At 44.4% G+C, this 17,411-nt stretch overlaps 1 protein-coding gene across 1 annotated transcript in view; it reads left to right on the top strand.

The window, feature by feature from the left end:
- Nucleotides 1-13,312, top strand: part of DCBLD1 (discoidin, CUB and LCCL domain containing 1) — a gene marked incomplete at both ends in the record, with an annotated part of 46,859 nt that extends 33,547 nt beyond the window's left edge. Inside the window, 9 exon segments of the mRNA XM_082305637.1 lie at nt 1,340-1,380; nt 2,662-2,877; nt 3,622-3,752; nt 5,574-5,721; nt 5,811-5,927; nt 7,433-7,523; nt 8,543-8,592; nt 10,159-10,278; nt 12,795-13,312. Coding sequence (XP_082161763.1) covers nt 1,340-1,380; nt 2,662-2,877; nt 3,622-3,752; nt 5,574-5,721; nt 5,811-5,927; nt 7,433-7,523; nt 8,543-8,592; nt 10,159-10,278; nt 12,795-13,312 — 1,432 coding nt within the window.
- Between the last annotated feature and the right edge of the window lie 4,099 nt (nt 13,313-17,411).

Here is a 17,411-nt window from a genome sequence, read left to right as displayed (position 1 = left end):
GTCATCTCTGAAAGGCTTCGTTTGCCTGTAGTCATCAGTTTTCCCTCAGTGACAAAAAGAAGCAGTGTTTTTATTGACCTTGACGTGGGACCACTTTCCTATTCCCCGTTTGCCGTGCTCTCAAAACACAGAGCCGTGCGCACCGCTGTTAGCCCACAGACGGCACCTCGGGGGAAATTTTCCTGGCCAACAACAAAGGGCAGCCTGAAAGGGAGCTGTCTTGATGCTTAAGTGCAGAAGTTGTTTTACTGCTCAGTCATGCTGGCCAAAGCTTTTCAAAAGGGGCAAGTGATGCGTGCAGCTAATCAAAGTGACATTGAAGGGGTCAGATTTTCAAGAAATCCAAACTAATTTCACGTTAAACCCCAGGTTTTTATTTTTATTAGGCAGCCAGTCAGAGTCATCACTTCTGGAATGACACCTCAGGGGCATCTGGTTGGGAATCAGAAAGTGGCTCCATGGGAGGCCAAGGAAAGCTCAGCTTTCCCTTACAGTGGTGATTTTATCTTGTCCCGCATTGTTCAGGGTTGTATGGAGCGGCCCAAGAAATGGCTTTTTCCTGAAGCAAAGCAGTCCATGTCAGAAGGAGGAAGAAAAGGGGAGCCATAGGTGTGGTCCTGTCAACGGAGCAAAAAGAACCATTCCTGATGGGAGCCGTTGGTCGTGGTTATAGCAGAGGCGGTTCCCACCCAGATTAAAACCAGGAGTAGTTTTCTTTCAGTCTGGCTGTGATACACCTGTAGCCAAAGTAGGAACAGTCAGAGCTGAGGTGGTTTAGTCACCATCAAGCGTAACTGTTTCACAGTGCTTAAGGCTGGATTTTCTTCAAACTAGATGTGGACTTAGAATAATAGAAAGTCATTGATTTCAGTGAAGTTGCTCTAATTGAAGCTACTGTAGGGGAGAAGAGACCTGGGCCCGCGGCTGGAGCAGTGCACTGCCGGTAGCTCCAGGCCCCGGTAGCTTTCCCATTCCCGGCTCTTTGGATTGCTCTTCGTGTTTCTGGGCTGAGGAGCAGAAGGGGTCAGCTTCCCCACAGCGGTACAGGGCCTGTGCAGAGGAGAAAAGCAGAAGCGTGCGGCAAGACTAACAGGCTGATGGGATGGGGAGTCACTTTAAAGCATAACAAATGCTCAAAACCATTAAAAAAACTGATCTGAATTCAGGCACGGTGAGAGATGCACAAGAGTGCTCTTACCGGGGTCGGTAACCAGCCAGCAAAGTAAGCGGCTATCTGGCCAGAGATATTTCGCTCGATAAACAGTGATTCTGAAACTGTACCTCGGCGTTCCCGCGACCGCTTCCTGAAAGGCTGAATTACCTTTTTCTTCTCTTACAGTGGTTCGCTGTCAGATAAGCGGTTTATATTTACCTCAAATGGTAAGAATAATGGCTTTATTTTTAGCTATTCAAATTTTACCTTTTTATTTAAGTATTTTCTGTAAAAGTTTTGAAAGTAATCAGGAGAATGTCAGGCTGTGTCTAGGAAGGATATTTTAGGACAGCAATTTTTCAAAATTGGCAAGTTGAATAAAGAAGTTGAAGGGATGTGAAGTGAGCTAGAAAAAAACACAGAATAGGAATAGGTCATACGCACATAGACGAGAAACAGAAATGGTATTCTGCTGTTACATTTCTGGTGCCAGCCTATGAAAAATGGCAATCAGATAATCCCATTTTTATGTACTTTAGGCGACAGAAAATGAAAGCAGTTTTTCTTCAGATATTTATAAATTCCATCTTCGTTATACGAGAACGAAAGCAGAGAGAGGAATGAAAATATATTTACGTTGCACTGATACAGAACGAGTTTTTGTTTATGACTTTCCAAGATGCAAAAGCCTCTTTAATCTGTCAAGCTGTTCATTTGCATAAAACATAGCAAAGAGGGGGGAAAAGTTCGCGCTCGTTCATTTGAATTATATTTCAGTCATCTGAGATAAAATCATTTACTATTCCACCGAAAACTCTAGAGCATGTATAGGCCTTTGAAACTGCCAGGGAATTATTTTTAACTTCATTGAAACCTTATTCCACTGGCCTGTTTTCTCTGAAGAACCTTGATGTGCAGAAATTTTGCGGGTTCTTTGGCGGAGTTTGTAATACTTACCTGCAGCTATTATCTTCATGCTATCACCTCTTGGCAGCAGTATCAAGGAGCTTCTCTAATGAGTAACTTTCCTAGCCCTAACTGCAGGTGAGAATCATGAAATATTTACAGTAAAGTGTTCCTGTCAGTACAGTGCCTTCATCTGAGAAATGTTTTGTACAGCAAAATTAGTTAATGCCAATCTCAAAACATAAATATTATGTTTCAAAAGGAAAATTTAAAAATATAAGAAGTCTTCACATGAATGAGACTAAACTGCAGAGATTAAAAAGCAAAATGGCAAGGAAAAAATAGCAGATGTAGTCAGCAGGTGTCATGTATGTAGGAGCTAAATTGGTAAAGGAGAGGGACTGCCACACTCTGGTACTGATCATCCACTACAAATTGACTGGCAAACACCGCAGCTAATGGATAGCATCAGGCTAGCACTAGATTAAGCAACATCTGACTCTGCTGGTGTGGGTGGTCTTCATATGTTGCTAGCCTAATATAAAAATATGCTGTGAAAATGCAAAATAACTCCTTCTGTCTGTCTGTGTGGGGACTCCTAGGCTGCAATAAATCTCTCAGTCTGGAAGAGGGATTCCTCTCCAAGAGCCAGGTTACTGCATCTTCCTACTGGGAGGAGACCAACGAATTTGGGCAACTATTCCAGTGGTCTCCTGACAAGGCTTGGCTTCAAGTCCCAGGATTGGCTTGGGCCTCTAACCACAGCAGCAATCGTGAATGGCTGCAGATAGACTTGGGAGAGAAGAAGAGAATAACAGGTATGTCACTGTCTGGTTATTAGAAGCTGAGGTTTCAGCTGGGAAAGAAACTAAGTGCAGTTGAAAAGCTAATAATGCGCTAATGCAGTGTTTCTTTCATTAAATGTAATGAAATGTTCTGCATTGAGGAATATTATTTTCATATTTAAGAAATCATGGCAATTTATAAGACTGGTCTTCCTGTAGGGACATAGGATTGGACTCAGCTGTCACGCATGCCTGCTCTGTAAACATGCTGTAGGCTCAGAACAAAGTGTTTACAAAGGAACCTGTAGAGTCTGGATGGATGATAAATGATTGCTTAGGACCTGTTAATGATGCAGTTCTGGAATCAATAAGAAGCGTTAAAATCATAGCCTTTGAAGTAATGGCCCAGGTGAAAGAGATTCCTGTTTCCAACTCCTGGTTTAGTTGTAGAAATGTAAATTACAGTTGCTGCTAAAGATGTAAAGACTGCTGATATGGACCATAATCTCAACAAGCAATTACCATTTTGGAGTCATTAATTTGAGCTCTGTTAAAAATTCCATTGCTCTCAATTCACAATTTAAAACTGATTTCCATTCTTCAGCCAACTTTTAAACTTGGTAACCACCCCTGAATTTCAGTATAGTTTGAAAAATAAACTAAGACTTTGAAGGCAAAGTTCTCTGAATTGTTTTGGCTTCTGTGTTTGCATTTGAAAATGTTCCTTTAAAAAAAGACATCTAACAAATGAAAATGTGTTTTTCATTTTGTTAAAAGGGATTAAGACTACTGGTTCTGGATCCACAATGCTGAATTTCAACTTTTACGTAAAGACATTTACAATGAACTACAAAAATAACAACTCAAAATGGAGAACTTACAAAGGGATTCTGAGCAATGAAGAAAAGGTAAGGGAAAGCAGGAAGGGTAGGAAAACACAGAGCGGTAACGTGTACGCTGCCGTGACATTGAAGGGCAGGCTTTCACTGTCAAGAAAGATTAGGAGTTTCAGACTTGTCTAGACTTGGGTTGTCTTCACCAGTGTAATTTACAGCCACGGAGTAGATAGCGAGCTTGTCGAAACAAGGAAGTTATCCAGGGCTTGCTGAAGTTGAGACACACACACAGGGAGGCATGTGTATGTCTGCATCCTTCTTTTAAAAAAAACGGTGTAATTAAAGCTGTACGCAGGCCGTTTGGGCAAGTCTTTAGCTCAGCTCAGTGCTTGCCCGCGCTAGGAACGCTGTACCAGTGCAGAAGCATTGGTCGGTGTGGCACCAGCAAAGCCGAGGTTCAGCTTCAGATGCACGGGGAGGGACAGCCCTCGCCCCCAACAAGCGAAACAACTCGGGTGAAAGCACAGGGCCGCTGGTGAGGCTGCGCCTGCGGATCAAGCTTCTGCTCAGGCTCTGTCACGGTCACCAGGGACTGCCCCGCTCTTCTGACACACGTCTGCGGGCACAGCCTACGTCTGGTAGGAATCGATGCAACCGCACTTAAAATAAACGCTCTTACACCAAAATACCTGTCCGCACAACAGCTTTCACAGACTCTGAGTGACTTTAACAACGAACGGATAAAAGCAGCGCAGCTAGTTCCTGCAGGCAAAGGATGTGCTGCACAGGTTTGTCTGATAACATTTTCCCCTGAAAACCTCGTGTTTCCTTTCAAAGAAAAAAACCCACCCAAAGCCCTCCCTGCCCCCCACCCCGGTGTTCGAAGTCAGACCTTCACTCATCATTGCTGAGGGAGCTCAGCTTGCCTCAGGATAAGGCTCTACCTGGTCCGCAGTCCTGACAGCAGTTTTTAAAAACTTGGTAGAGCTGTAGAGAGATTTCCTACTAGCCCTGATTTTCTTAGCTTACATGGAAAGGAATTTCACTGCACAACATTAACTGGTTTGAGATTTTTTTTAAATGTTAAACCTAAGAGGTGTTGGCCCAGAAGTTAAAAATCAACTTAGTAGTGGCTGAACTGTGAACGCTAGCTAGTTAAAATCTGCTGGTTTGCAGTTTTCTGCAATGACATGTTCTTTAGAAATAATCTTATGAAAATATTACATATGATCTTAGTTTTAGCTAAGGTACATGACAAAACCTGTCCCATCAGAACCCAATGTGGCCTAGCATTTTATTTAAGATATGCTGAGCTCAGTTCCCTATCTCGTCAGGCTTTTAAGTTCTCCTAGATCACGCTGAAGCATCTCCCAAGAACTAATTTTGCAAGGACTACTGTTCTGTACATGGGCTGAACTGATTCTGGGAAGTACTGTGTAAGTGCAGGGAAAAGGAGACACAACCACATAGTTAATAGTCACTTTTCAAGCTTGATACAGAAAACTGACCATTTTACTAAAATGTCTAGAAATATTTCACTTCAGTTTCTTCTTTTTACATTTTTATCCCCTGTTGCTCAAGTAAGGGTGCTGCAGTGCTATTAAATAAAAAATGATAGCATTATACTAGCATACCTTAACTAGAAATTACACAGAATTGAAACAGAGTGATAATCTTTCTTCTCCGAGCTAACAGCAAACTGTGATCATCTGTCAGAACTAAAAAGATTATTTCTTTCCAGAGGTCTCAATTCCAAAAATCTTGTGCCTGCATCCCAGATTATCTATATATTTTAGTTCTACGATAACAAAAATGTGTAAAGTTGGATGTCAGGAGCACTTTGAAAAGAGACTTTGAAAACAGAGCAAGCGACATGCTTGTGTTTCGTTGCAGGTATTCCAAGGCAACTCCAACTCTGGTGACATCGTACGCAATAACTTCATCCCTCCGATAGTGGCCCGTTATGTGCGAATTATCCCTCAAACTTGGAACCAAAGGATAGCATTGAAGCTCGAGCTGATGGGTTGTCGAATAATGCAAGGTATGGGGTAAGCAGCGCTCCCCAGGCACGGTGCCTCCAGAGCCCCCTGTGCTACCGCAGTGCCACTGATGCCCCCTTCTCTTTTGCAGCTAATAGTTCATTTACGCATTCAATGTGGCAGAAACCCAGTCAGAGCACAGAAACCTCCCTTGGAAAAGAAGACAGAACTGTTACGGAGCCCATCCCATCAGAAGAAACTAACTTGGGTAATGCTACCTAGCACTGCATTTTCTCTAGGATGCAGCAAGTCTTCAGCCCAGCCTGAGTGAACTTTCAACTTTCTCACAGACAAAAACTTTTATTTTCCCTTCAGACTTTATTAAAGGTTAATGACAGAGAGAAGAGGGAGGAGCATAGGTTCTTTTTGTCTTAAGGCACAGAAAGAGATTGAAGGCCTTGATTTTCCTTGATGTGTGAAACATCAGGCTTTGCTTTCCCTGTCATATTGGTTTATTTGCCATGCTTGATAGGTGGCTCAAGGGACTATGATGAGCACTCCACAGCATTTTTTGGAGGAGCTCTTCCTCACCCCCTTCCTATATTTTATACTTTCTGTAATACACGAGGCAGCGGTCTCACAAAAATGTCACCCTCCGTCTATGCAACCGTGACTCCTCCCAGAGCAGGTCCCCAGCTCTAAGCAGCATACAGTAGTGCATGGTTGCACAATTAAACACTTTTCCACAATGCCTGTGTTCATGGGGGCTCAGACAACCTTAACTTGCATACTTCTCCCTGAATTTGCAGTCTTCATCCTTTAATGTTGTGGAGCTAATTTCTTAGATCTTAGAAAGCAAACAAACAGAATTTGTTGCTTATACTGACTGGTGGACCCATAGCTAGGCAGGAATTACCAGACCCACTACACCAAACGCTGCTACCCATTAGGCAGCTGATAGTTGTAGGAATGTCTCTGTAAAAAAAGTGGTTGTAAGAAGCAGTCACTCTAAGAAAAAAACCTCTTCTGAAACTGCATTGCTCTTGCCAAGAGCAAGCTCAGTTCATCTGTGCAGCGGTACGGGTAAATTGTATCCATATTCACTGAAAATGAAATCTACTGAGATTTCATCTGCTAAATTGTAAATACCCTGTGGACACGTGTACTACCTTATTTTCACAGCCTCGTAAGTGTCTGTAGGAGTAGCAAATGGCACACTCCTGACACAAGAGCCACTCCACTGCTAATTTTCAAATCCCTGCTCTAAACCATGTTGTGTTAGAATTTAACAGGGGCTAAACAGGTTTTTCGCTAGCTCCAGTGCTGGAAATCGTTGGACTATTTTGACTGAAATGTTTCAACCAGTTCAGCATGAGCGAGAAACTCGGCAAGTGAAATTGTGGCCTCATTTGGCAGTTTTATAAGCAACTGAAAACAGAGTATGCGTAAGTGGTTTTTTGAGAGTTACCTAGTGTGTAATAAGAAAGAACTGCTCTTTGTAAGGATGCATATAGATTTAAGTCAAGTGTCAGCCTTGAGAAAGTATATTTAACTCTTTCGTCTCAACACTGTTCCACATAGGTACATGGCAACCAAGTACAGCTTGGTGAGCAGTGGTCTTGCAGTTTTATAGCTTTACATTTTCACGCTCTCTTGCAAGGAGTGTTCCTGCAAGATTATCTGCCTTTTGCTATATTCTCTGTAGTAAAAATTACCAGCCTCAGAGTAATTTGCCTTTTAAACTTTTATCCCTTTTTTTTTTTTCTCATGCAGGCTTAAAGCTTACAGCTATAATTGTCCCTGTCCTCATCGTGCTGTGTCTGTTCCTGTTCTCTGGAATTTGTATCTGTGCAGCCCTACGCAAGTAAGATACCGGGTTTTGTCATAGGAGGCATTTGGGGCTACCTAGCTAGCACACCCAACTACATCCCCTCTGCCCAGAGCCCCTTTACCAGGGAGCTGGAGATTGATCCTCTTCCGCAGTCTTCCTTTTAAGTAGAACTCATGTTGTGTCTCTGTAAATTGTATTTCTTGTTGTACATCTCCCCCCTAGCCAGACAAAAACGAAGGTAAAGCAGGTCAGAACTGCACACCCCAATTTACAGTCCAGTGTAACCGGCTGTTCTCTTCAGCCTACATAGACCCACAAATACTAAGGTGTAAAGCAATCAAACACGGAATAGTTTCTACACTAAAGCCAAGTAAAAATTCAGTGAAGGGAGGATTTGAGCTATCTATCTGGATAATTTTCTTTTATTTCCCTCCTGTCGTGTTTCTGCTTCCCAGTCCCCTAAGTTAGAGCACTTCTTAACCTAGTGGGCTGAAAGCAGAGCCCAGCTGCAAGGAGTTGCAGGCATACACTGGTAAGCAGCTAAAACTAAGCCACTTCATTTCACAAGTCAGAGGACTGGAAGAAGCACTGCTAACTGTGATTCCTGCCAGATGTCCGTTCATATGAACCTACACTTGCATGTAGAGCCGGGAAATGCTTCTGTCAGCAGATGGGGATTTGGAAGTATAAGCAATGCTCTGGTGATGCTGCTTCACTAGCGGTACCCAGCTCTGCCCTGGATTCCCAGTAAATCCATAAACTAGCCAAAGAATTCAGAAGAGCAAACCCAAAACATAACCTGGAGTGACACATATAGACATGGACGCATCAAATTGATGAGTGCCAGACACAAGAAATTTGAACACCGGCACTCACAACTTGCAATATAGATGGGGAAAACCAAAATGTCAAAACGCTGGTTTACGTTCTAGTACACACCGGCCTCCAGGAACTCAAAGGGAAACATTGTCCTCAGACCACTGAACACAAAGGCTCTCTCTGCTGAAGTGCTCTGAGCGCAGACGTTTATAAATGCTTTCCTTTCCTCACAGGCGAGAAGCCAAAGGACTTTCTTACGGATTATCCAGTGCTCAGAAATCAGGTTAGTGGAGACTCATGCACTTTATCCTGTCTTGTCCATTGGGCCAATGGGAAGGAGTTTATGCAACTCAGTGTGAAATGCTTATGAAATAGCATCCATGTTTCCGTGTTCAAATTCACCTCTTCATACAAGGGAAATGGCAAATGATAGTCCCACTTGTGTCATCCTAGCACAGTGCCCTGAGAAACAATATAATTTGGTTTCTATGACAGAAAGGCAATTAGCAAAAGATCTATTATACAGAGTGCATAAATTAGCATGTAAGAGTGCTCCCAGGTGCCCTCCCTTTCCTTCCCTCCTCCAAAATACCTATTTTGCAGAAAATTGCTGCTTTCCTTTTCCCCACAGCAGAGGGGATTGCCTTTCTCCCGGAGAGCAAGGGTTAATAATTTTTTATGGCTTTAATATTTCCATCTCACTGCCCTCCCTGGTTGGGACTGTATTTATAAAGCCTAACAATACTGAATTGCACTTCATGTGTAAAATCTGAATAGGGGATTGGTTTGAGGACCCTGCTATAGGAGATGCCTGCAAAACCCCAGTGAAGTGTATTCTTTGTCTTGCTCAATAACGCCTTCTAGAGAGGGGTCTCCCATCAGCTTGGGAGTTGGGGTTTAGCTGTTTTTCCTGGCCAGCCAGCTGTATAGAGAAATATCCTTCTGAATCTCAGTGTTCCATAAAAAAAAGAAACCACTAAGCAATTCGCATGTCTCCTGACAAGTGCCTAGCAATAGCTCAGCTCCAAAATTTCATCCCTCAGCAGGCGCTGACGTCAGTGAAAGGAATGCTGTCACCCACTGCAGCTCGCCCTCATTAGAAAATTAATTTGTACTTAACATCATATTTGCTAATATGATTTTTCAAGGTCACATCATAATCCTTTCTTACTTGCTAATGAGGACAAATCCCAAGAAATTGGAGATAGCCTCTTACCCAGTCAGTTCATTTGTTGCATGCGTGCTTCATAAATCAAGCTTCTAAGCCCTTGTGAACCAGGCTTGGGACTTAGAAAGCTGGGAGCCAAAACTGCCTCTCTGTAGACCTCCTGTCGCAAGCTCCAGGCAAGTGCCTGACACTGGGGATTTTTTCTTTTCTGTCTCACAAGGATGTGAGAACAAATTAATTGATGAGCGCAGGTGCTCAGATATCAAGGAGATGGAAGCCATACTAATCTACTGAAAAAAGAAATTTTAAGCATTATATTTTTGCCACATAAGCAATGACAAAACATGTAACTGATTTAAAACTGGTGTTTTACTGATATACTTTGTTACAGCATCAGTGCAGGTGCCTACAGAGTTTGAGCCCTTCTTGCCAAGAAAATCCTCTATGAAGTTTCGTTTTCACTTGGAAATCCCAGTTGATGATTCACTTTTTCCCTTTCACCCTCCAAATTTAGGGGGCTTTTTTTTTTTTTAAACGAACAGCCCATTTTACTCTCGCTTTTTAGCTACTTTAATATATTGACAGCAATGAGTACACCAAAAATTAAGCTTTCTGGTAAGTCTTCTGATTGTAAGCATTTAACTTGCTGATAAGCCTTCTATTTTTATTTCTGTATCATAGGTTGTTGGAAACAAATCAAGCAGCCCTTCACCAGACATCAGTCAACTGAATTTACCATCAGCTATAATAATGAGAAGGAGACACCACAAAAACTGGATCTGGTCACCAGTGACATGGCAGGTAACAACTGCTCCCGCTGCCGTGCCTTCATTTTACTCTGCCTGCAGAGCAGGTAACAGGGAGAGGGACGGGCCAGGAGTGTTACATGCCCCAGCTCTCATGCAAGCTGAGGCCCAGGAACAGATTTATCTGTGTTCATCCCAGATGTATAGTGAAGCAGCTAAATATATCAGTGGGGGAAAAAAAAACAACACTATTTTGGAAATTTTTTCTTGGAGTTGTTGGGAAAGATTTCCTGACTCTGAAATAGTTATGGCTGAAGGTAGCCACAGAAGGCAGTCGGCATGGATGCAGTCCAAGAATGTGCCTCGGATAGGATAGTTTGATTTGCTGACTAATTTTTATGTTTCTATTTAAACACAAATGTCTCTGGAAATGGAACAAAATATAATGCCCCTTGCTGCTGAGCAAATAGGAGAATTACTTAGTTGGTTTGTGGTGGGATTTCATGCCCAGCTGGAAGTCATGCTAAGATCCCTGTGCAGCTTTCCTGGTGCCTGAACTATTTTGGAGATGAGGCCCCCTGAAGCAGAAGCAGGTAGATGAGAGAGAAGAAAAAAACCCCACAGTGCTGCTCTCCTGTGCTACCTTGGCTCCAGGTCACTGTTTGGATAGAGCAAATCCCCGCATCAGTACTATTTGCATCCCAAAGGGATGGGTTTTTAATTCATCCTCTTAGCACTTCTTATCCCTGCCTAGTTTAGTCTGTCTGGAATGGCTAGTGAGACTAGCTATTTCATGGGATCAGTGATCAGCAATCTTCCAGAAAGATTATTTTGCTGTTTCCAGCCTCCAGACCTTAGAAATTCCTCAGAATTTCTCCAATGCATTTGGCAGAGAAATACATTAAAAAAACAAATGGATGGTTACTGTAATTCCATATGGTGCTACCCTGGATATCTTTCAAAGACGGTTTCAATCCTTTACAGAAACTTTCAATATAAGTATGCAGAGACCTATAAAGCAGTTTTATTTCATGAAGGAAAGGGAGTGAATAAAGGTTGCTCACTAATCATGGTTATGTGGCTCCCCTGGCCGTGTCTGGGGAGCCTCTGCTCTCTCCATCCTCCCCTCCTGCTGCGTGTGGAAGGTCTTAACTCTCAGTCTGGCCAGGCAGCTCCCCAGCCTTAGCATTTCACCTACAGTCTCCTTAAAAATAAGAAACACGAAATACAAATGTGACCTCAGCCCAGAAATGTGCCATTTAAGAATTTAATTGCAGAGGGCATGCAACTTGCATACAGGTTAACATGCTGCATGAAATTCCCCCCCCTTTGAATCCCCGGCTGCCAGTTCTCAAAGTGTCTTGAGGCGCTTCATCCTGAGCGAGGGAGATTGCTGGGGATGGCGGCAGCAATGCCGGGGAGAGCTGCACCGCTTACTTAGTGAAATATCATAACACCTTCACCCTACATGCTGAAGTTTGGGAAGCCGCCAGGAACTGCCAAAAAGATTCACAGGACATATGGGATCGAATTCGATGCTCATGTCAGATGAACCACGATGCCAGAACAGAAACTGAGCTAACTTCTTCACGCCTGCATCAAAACATGATACTTTAGCAGTGTCATTTACTAGAGCTGTTCAGGCCACCGTATGTATCCGTAAGAGATTGTCACTAGCACCAAAGCGAGAAAGTTAGAACGCTGAATTTTCTCATAATAGTTTTACTGGATTTTTTTAAAAACCTTTTTAGTCCAGATCTTCTTACGCGGCAGCCTGGCATCCGCCTTGACTGGAGGTGCAAACACGCGCTTCTCGAGGCCACGTCTCCTCCACCTCGCTCCTGGCTCCTGCTCGGGCCCTTTGCCCATCGCCAGCCCTGTCCCTGCCGTCCGCCTCGACCAGGGCGACTGCCCGGTTCCTCCGGCAGCACCGGTCCCACTTCTCCTCCCAGGGCTCGTCCCCCCTCGCGTGCCTGCAGCAGCGCTGAGCTGGCTCAGCGCATTTCACACTTCCCTTGACTCTCTTGGCTGCGGTTCCGTCTAACTTCATCCTTCTTGTCAGTCAGCTACCACGAGATGCCTTTTAAATAAAGCCGGCACTTGGTCGGGCTCATTAAGAATCCCCCGGGCATTTTAATTGTTCCAAAAGCGGAACACTCGTTTGTTTTGGAGAACTTCTCGTTTGTGGATCTTCATGCAATGTCGTTTGTCCAGTTTGTTGCGAACATTTTGTTGACTTCTCTCTTTTTTTTTAGTGCTTTTGAGTATACTCCAGAAATGATGTTAATTTATTTGTGTGGGTAGGAGAGGAAGGGGATAGAGGGAGTAGGAAAAGGGGTGGCAAATTGGAGCTCCTCCGTGGAGGGGTTTCTGCCACGTTCTGCAACGCTTGCTGGCTGAAGGAGGTTACAGGACCGGCACTGGGGCAAGGTTTCCTCACATCCCCGATAACCACGCGTTTGATACAATAACCGAGTCATTTTGCAACATAAAATATTTATCAATGCATAAGTACTGAATAAAAAAAATAATCCAACTGTGCCTTATTGAGCAGTTCATGCTTCCTTTTAGATTATCAGCAGCCCCTCATGATCGGGACTGGGACGGTAACACGGAAAGGATCTACTTTTCGACCCATGGACACTGAAAACGAGGGAAGAAGCGGGAATTCAGAGTTTGAAAATCACTATCGTTGTCCGCACAGAGCTAACCGGCACGAATACGCTCTGCCCCTGACCAGCCAAGAGCCCGAATACGCCACCCCCATCATAGAGCGGCACATAGCAAGAGAAAATAATTTTCCCTCCGAAAACGGCTACAACGTACCTGTCGTCTCATCCCAGAAACACTCCCTTTCTGCCAGCAGCTTCTCAAGTTCGTGTCAGACCGATACCAGGAACGGAGACTATCAGACACCCCAGAGTGTCATAAAATACGACAAACCCAAAGTTAACGGTGTTCTGGCCTCCGTGAGCTACAGCACGGACTACCAGAAACCTCAGCCCAATGCCCTCGGGAGCGAGGGTTACTCAACGCCCAGAGACTGCCTAAAACCAGTAAGCCAGACAGCAATGACAGCTCTCTTGTGATCTGCCGAGCAGGAGAGACGCGGCGCGCAGGAACGTCGCTGCACAGCTTTCTGAAGCGAAAACAGAGTTTGGAGGGACTCTGCTGCAGGAGGCAGAAGGCAAACAAGCCCTGTGTACATAATATTGCAGTCTTGCTGGGTTCTGACATCTGAAGAAAGCATATGCTGTTTATCACTGTTTATAGCAAGAGAGATGTTATCAGTGAAGACTGTACATCTTATTTTCTGTAACTGATCTCAGTGCTCCATTTGCAATGTGTGCAATTTGTACATAGCTTTTATTTAAGGAGAATTTCTTAAGTTTCCTTTTCACCTGGGGGCTTGAAAGGATTGCAGAAATGCCTATTTAAGAAAAACAGGCCTCCTTCTCCGTCTTTATTTTACCCGCTGTTGCACTGGCAGCTGTAAATGGTGTATCTTACGGTTGTGGTGATTCATCTCCTTTCCTATGATAACTGAAGATAGGGCATCACTGTAGTTCTTACTGGGAGGGTAGAAGAAGTAAAACTACTTGAAGCATAACGTGCACAAGAGAAGGCAGCTGAGCATTTACTGTGCTCAAACCCACCTTCCCGGCTGCTTTTTTAGCAGCAGTTCTTACATGCTTGAATTTGATCTAGTGTATGAGCTGAGCCTGTCTAACTTGCTATTCATGTTAAAAACAGGTAGAAAGGCTGAAACCAGTTTTGCATTCAAGCCATGGTGATCAGGCAATAGGAAAAAAAAAAAACAACCAAAAAAAACCACCAAACCCAACACCTGTCGATCTGTTTTTTTTCAGGAAGTGTGTGTGGAACCAAAATGTGAATTTACAGCTGAGAATTAAATCCCATGCAAGCCCTAGCTGGTGCTTTTGCTGCTAAACTATAAGGAAGTTTGTTCCTTGGCACAAAGCGGCAAACTTCCTGAACTCGTCATTGCTCCACTAGGTATTTTTCTGTCTCACAAATTTAGTGTAACATTTCTATTTGAAATATTTCGACTAAGTAAAACACAATGTGCGTACGGCTTACTATTGCAGTTAAATTTGCAGGACAGCAAATCAGCACAGTTGTTTTCAAATAGTTTTTCTTTTGCAGCTAATATTACCCTTAATTCTGTTTTTGGACAAACTTGAAAAAGCGTGGGGATGGGTGCAATGTATCGCACAGTAGCTGGCTCCTCTTTCAGCAGAGGCGGCGTTGAAGCGAAACAGCTTCTGGTAGCGACTGGGAGCGTCCTCCGCCCTTCTACCTGCAGCGCTTGGAGCATCACTTTGAATTCGAAAGCTTGTCCTAAAATGTCAAGAAACAATATACTTCTGGGAAGGAAGAATGGTGCTATATTTAAAGCACAAGGTTGGGAAACGAGACCAGTAAAACCTGAGCTCTGGGAAAGTCGCTACCCGAAGGCCCTCCGTTTCCTCGCGTGTAAACTGGGGATAATTTGCAAAGGATGCAACAAAGATTTGTGGTCTGTTTGCAAAGTGCTTTCAGATCCTTGGGTGGAAAGTGCTGTCAGAGTACAGACTAGTTGCAGTGATAGTACTCATAAATATTGCTGACTCCAGCCATATCCAACCTTAAGGCAAGCTCTTAGTGGGTTCTTTCCATACGCTTGTTTCGTGGCCTCAAGTGGTGCCGTTCCCTCACACCGCCACACCGTGCATGCGATTCCCGTGCGAAGAAGAAAGAGTCAAGGTAACCTCGTAGCCTTCCTGTGTTTGCTGTCAATACAGTTTCTGTGAAATGTCTAAAACACCTCAGGTCCCAAAGTGAAACAGCAGCAGCCTGTCTGTTAGACCGAGCTGGGCGGTGTTGTTTACCTTCTGTTGTTTACATGTCTGTGTAAATAAAGAACACTGGTATTTGTAAATCAGTCACACAGGCCTGCTACTTAACTCGGTGACTTGATCATCGCTGCACGCCCACTCCCGTCACATATCCCGCAGGGTGAGAAAGGAGCGTTCCTTACGCCCTGCAAAAGTGCCAGTTGCGCTGCTGCAATTCACAGTCCCAGCGTGACGGGCTAAAAAAAGATTCTCTCAGTGCCCCATTTAGCCCGGCTTTTCTGTCCGTAAGCTCTAGAGCAGAAGCACCCACGAACAAACGGCTGCGCCCAACCCTGCTGCTGGATGCATATAATTGAGGAAAGGATGAGGCTGCCCTCCCGATGAGCCTGAAACCAATACTCCACCCACACAGCTAATTAGCCTGACTTGTCACTTCACAAACAAGCAGTGTTCAGTAATCAGGGCTACTCCCTACCTAATGATGCACTTAGATAATGCAGCAGCGCAACGGGACCAGGCAGCAGATGACACTGCTTGTAGTATAATGAACTTTTTGCGTGCCTCCGCCACATGCTTTGCGCATCTGCAGCGTGCTACAAGTGTCAAAGGGTTCTTGGTAGCACGTGCCCATTTCTGCTGCCGTTCAAACCCATCTTAACACAGCTGTTTTAGCCTCATGAACAGTTGGGTCTCAATTTGCACCTTGCCTTCATCCCCACCTCCCTCAAAAAGACCCTGCAAAACTGCAAAAAGATGGCTTAAAATAAATCCCCAAACATCTCCACCCTCCCTGTGTCACAGTGGCTTGGCGCCGACGGGGATGGAGGCAGCGAGCGCAGCAGCTCTGTAGTCGCTCACAGCTCCTGGTCCCTGCCGTGGTGCTTCATGGTTCATGCCTGAGTGACTGCTGAGGGCGGTTAACATAAAAAGCCTTGGGCTTCTCCACCTTGGCCAGGGAAATAGGAAGTTTTTAGTGACCATAGCAGCAGATATGCAAGGGAACTTCCTACCTGTGTAGTCTCTCTGTCCTGATGGTGGTACAGATACTAAATCCTGGTGTAGGAAGGAAAGGGGACTGCCTGAATCTTCCCTGTGGTAGTGGTTCATCCTCATGCTCCTCCTCTGGCTGGCTTCTCACATACTGGTACATCAAACTCAGTTTGTCTACATTAGCCTGTTCTCACCATCAAAACCAGTTGCAGGTAGAACACAGGCAGCCTTCTTAAACACCACACATTTAAAAATCTTCCTTCCGCAGTGAAAGCAAGAGCAAGCACCATTTTGAGACATTTACACACTTGGAAGGGCTGCGTTAGCTCTGGGTCTCTCCAGCGTCTCTAGAGATTGTGTGAGAGCAGAGTCTGACCCTCTGGTCGATGGAAACTTTCAATGGCGTTTCCGCACCCAACTTCTTCCCTGAGCATACGCTCCCAGTAGGCTGGAAGGGTACAACCAAGCCAGAGTTCACAAGAAAGTTAAATATTAACTGACCATAGCACTAAGGGCCTGCCTGTCCCAGCTGCAGTTGATGGCGAGCCTCTGACTTTGCCCGGCACAGGGTCAGGCACTGTAACTTGGTCTCTGACCAAGGGAATTGAAGAAGGTGGCTCTTGAGGTAAGAAAGCGTAAAAGATGATGTACACTACCTAGAACTGAAAACCAAAAATGACAGCTTAGCATGCGTTCCCAGCTGGTGCCTTATATTTAAAAAGACAAACAAAAAAAGCCCACAAAAAACAACTACAACAAAAGTTCCTGAAACACCACAGCAAAAATACGTATGTTCTTTGCTCTCACCTCTTTAGACTGGGAAATAGATGGCGAATTCTTATTTCTTCTGTCAAGTACCTTTCCAACGTGCAATACAAAAGCTTGGTTTTTTCCCTATCAAGTGTAATTCTAAATAGCATTTCCCTATTTTTTTCAGTTTCTAGAGTTTTAACATCAGATATTAAACCCTACCTTAGTACCTACCAGAATCTTTACATCCAACAGGCAATGGATTAAAATCAGTCCTTGACTTGCAGACTGGAACTAGGATTTCCCCAGCTCGGCGGATGTCCTACTTACAGCATCACCTGCTCTCTTTTACTCTCTTTCTCTGGATCAAGCACTTGGTCTCACCTCCCCCTCCAGACACCCCGCACAAGATGGGCCCAGGCAGCTCAGTAGCCCACTGGCTACAGCAGTCTCCGCATCGATGGGGGAAGGCAGGAAAAGCACCGAGGCCAAGCTGCATCCCCTGCATCTGATGAGTATTGTAACCACTGAGCTAACATGGCAGCAGTCACAGCAGTGCCTCTAGCACCTGTGTGTTTTAAAAGGAGGG

Source organism: Platalea leucorodia (assembly GCF_965183815.1).
Source record: "Platalea leucorodia genome assembly, chromosome: 3".
NCBI classification, from domain to species: Eukaryota; Metazoa; Chordata; class Aves; order Pelecaniformes; family Threskiornithidae; genus Platalea; species Platalea leucorodia.
This window is presented reverse-complemented; position numbering and strand designations above follow the sequence as displayed.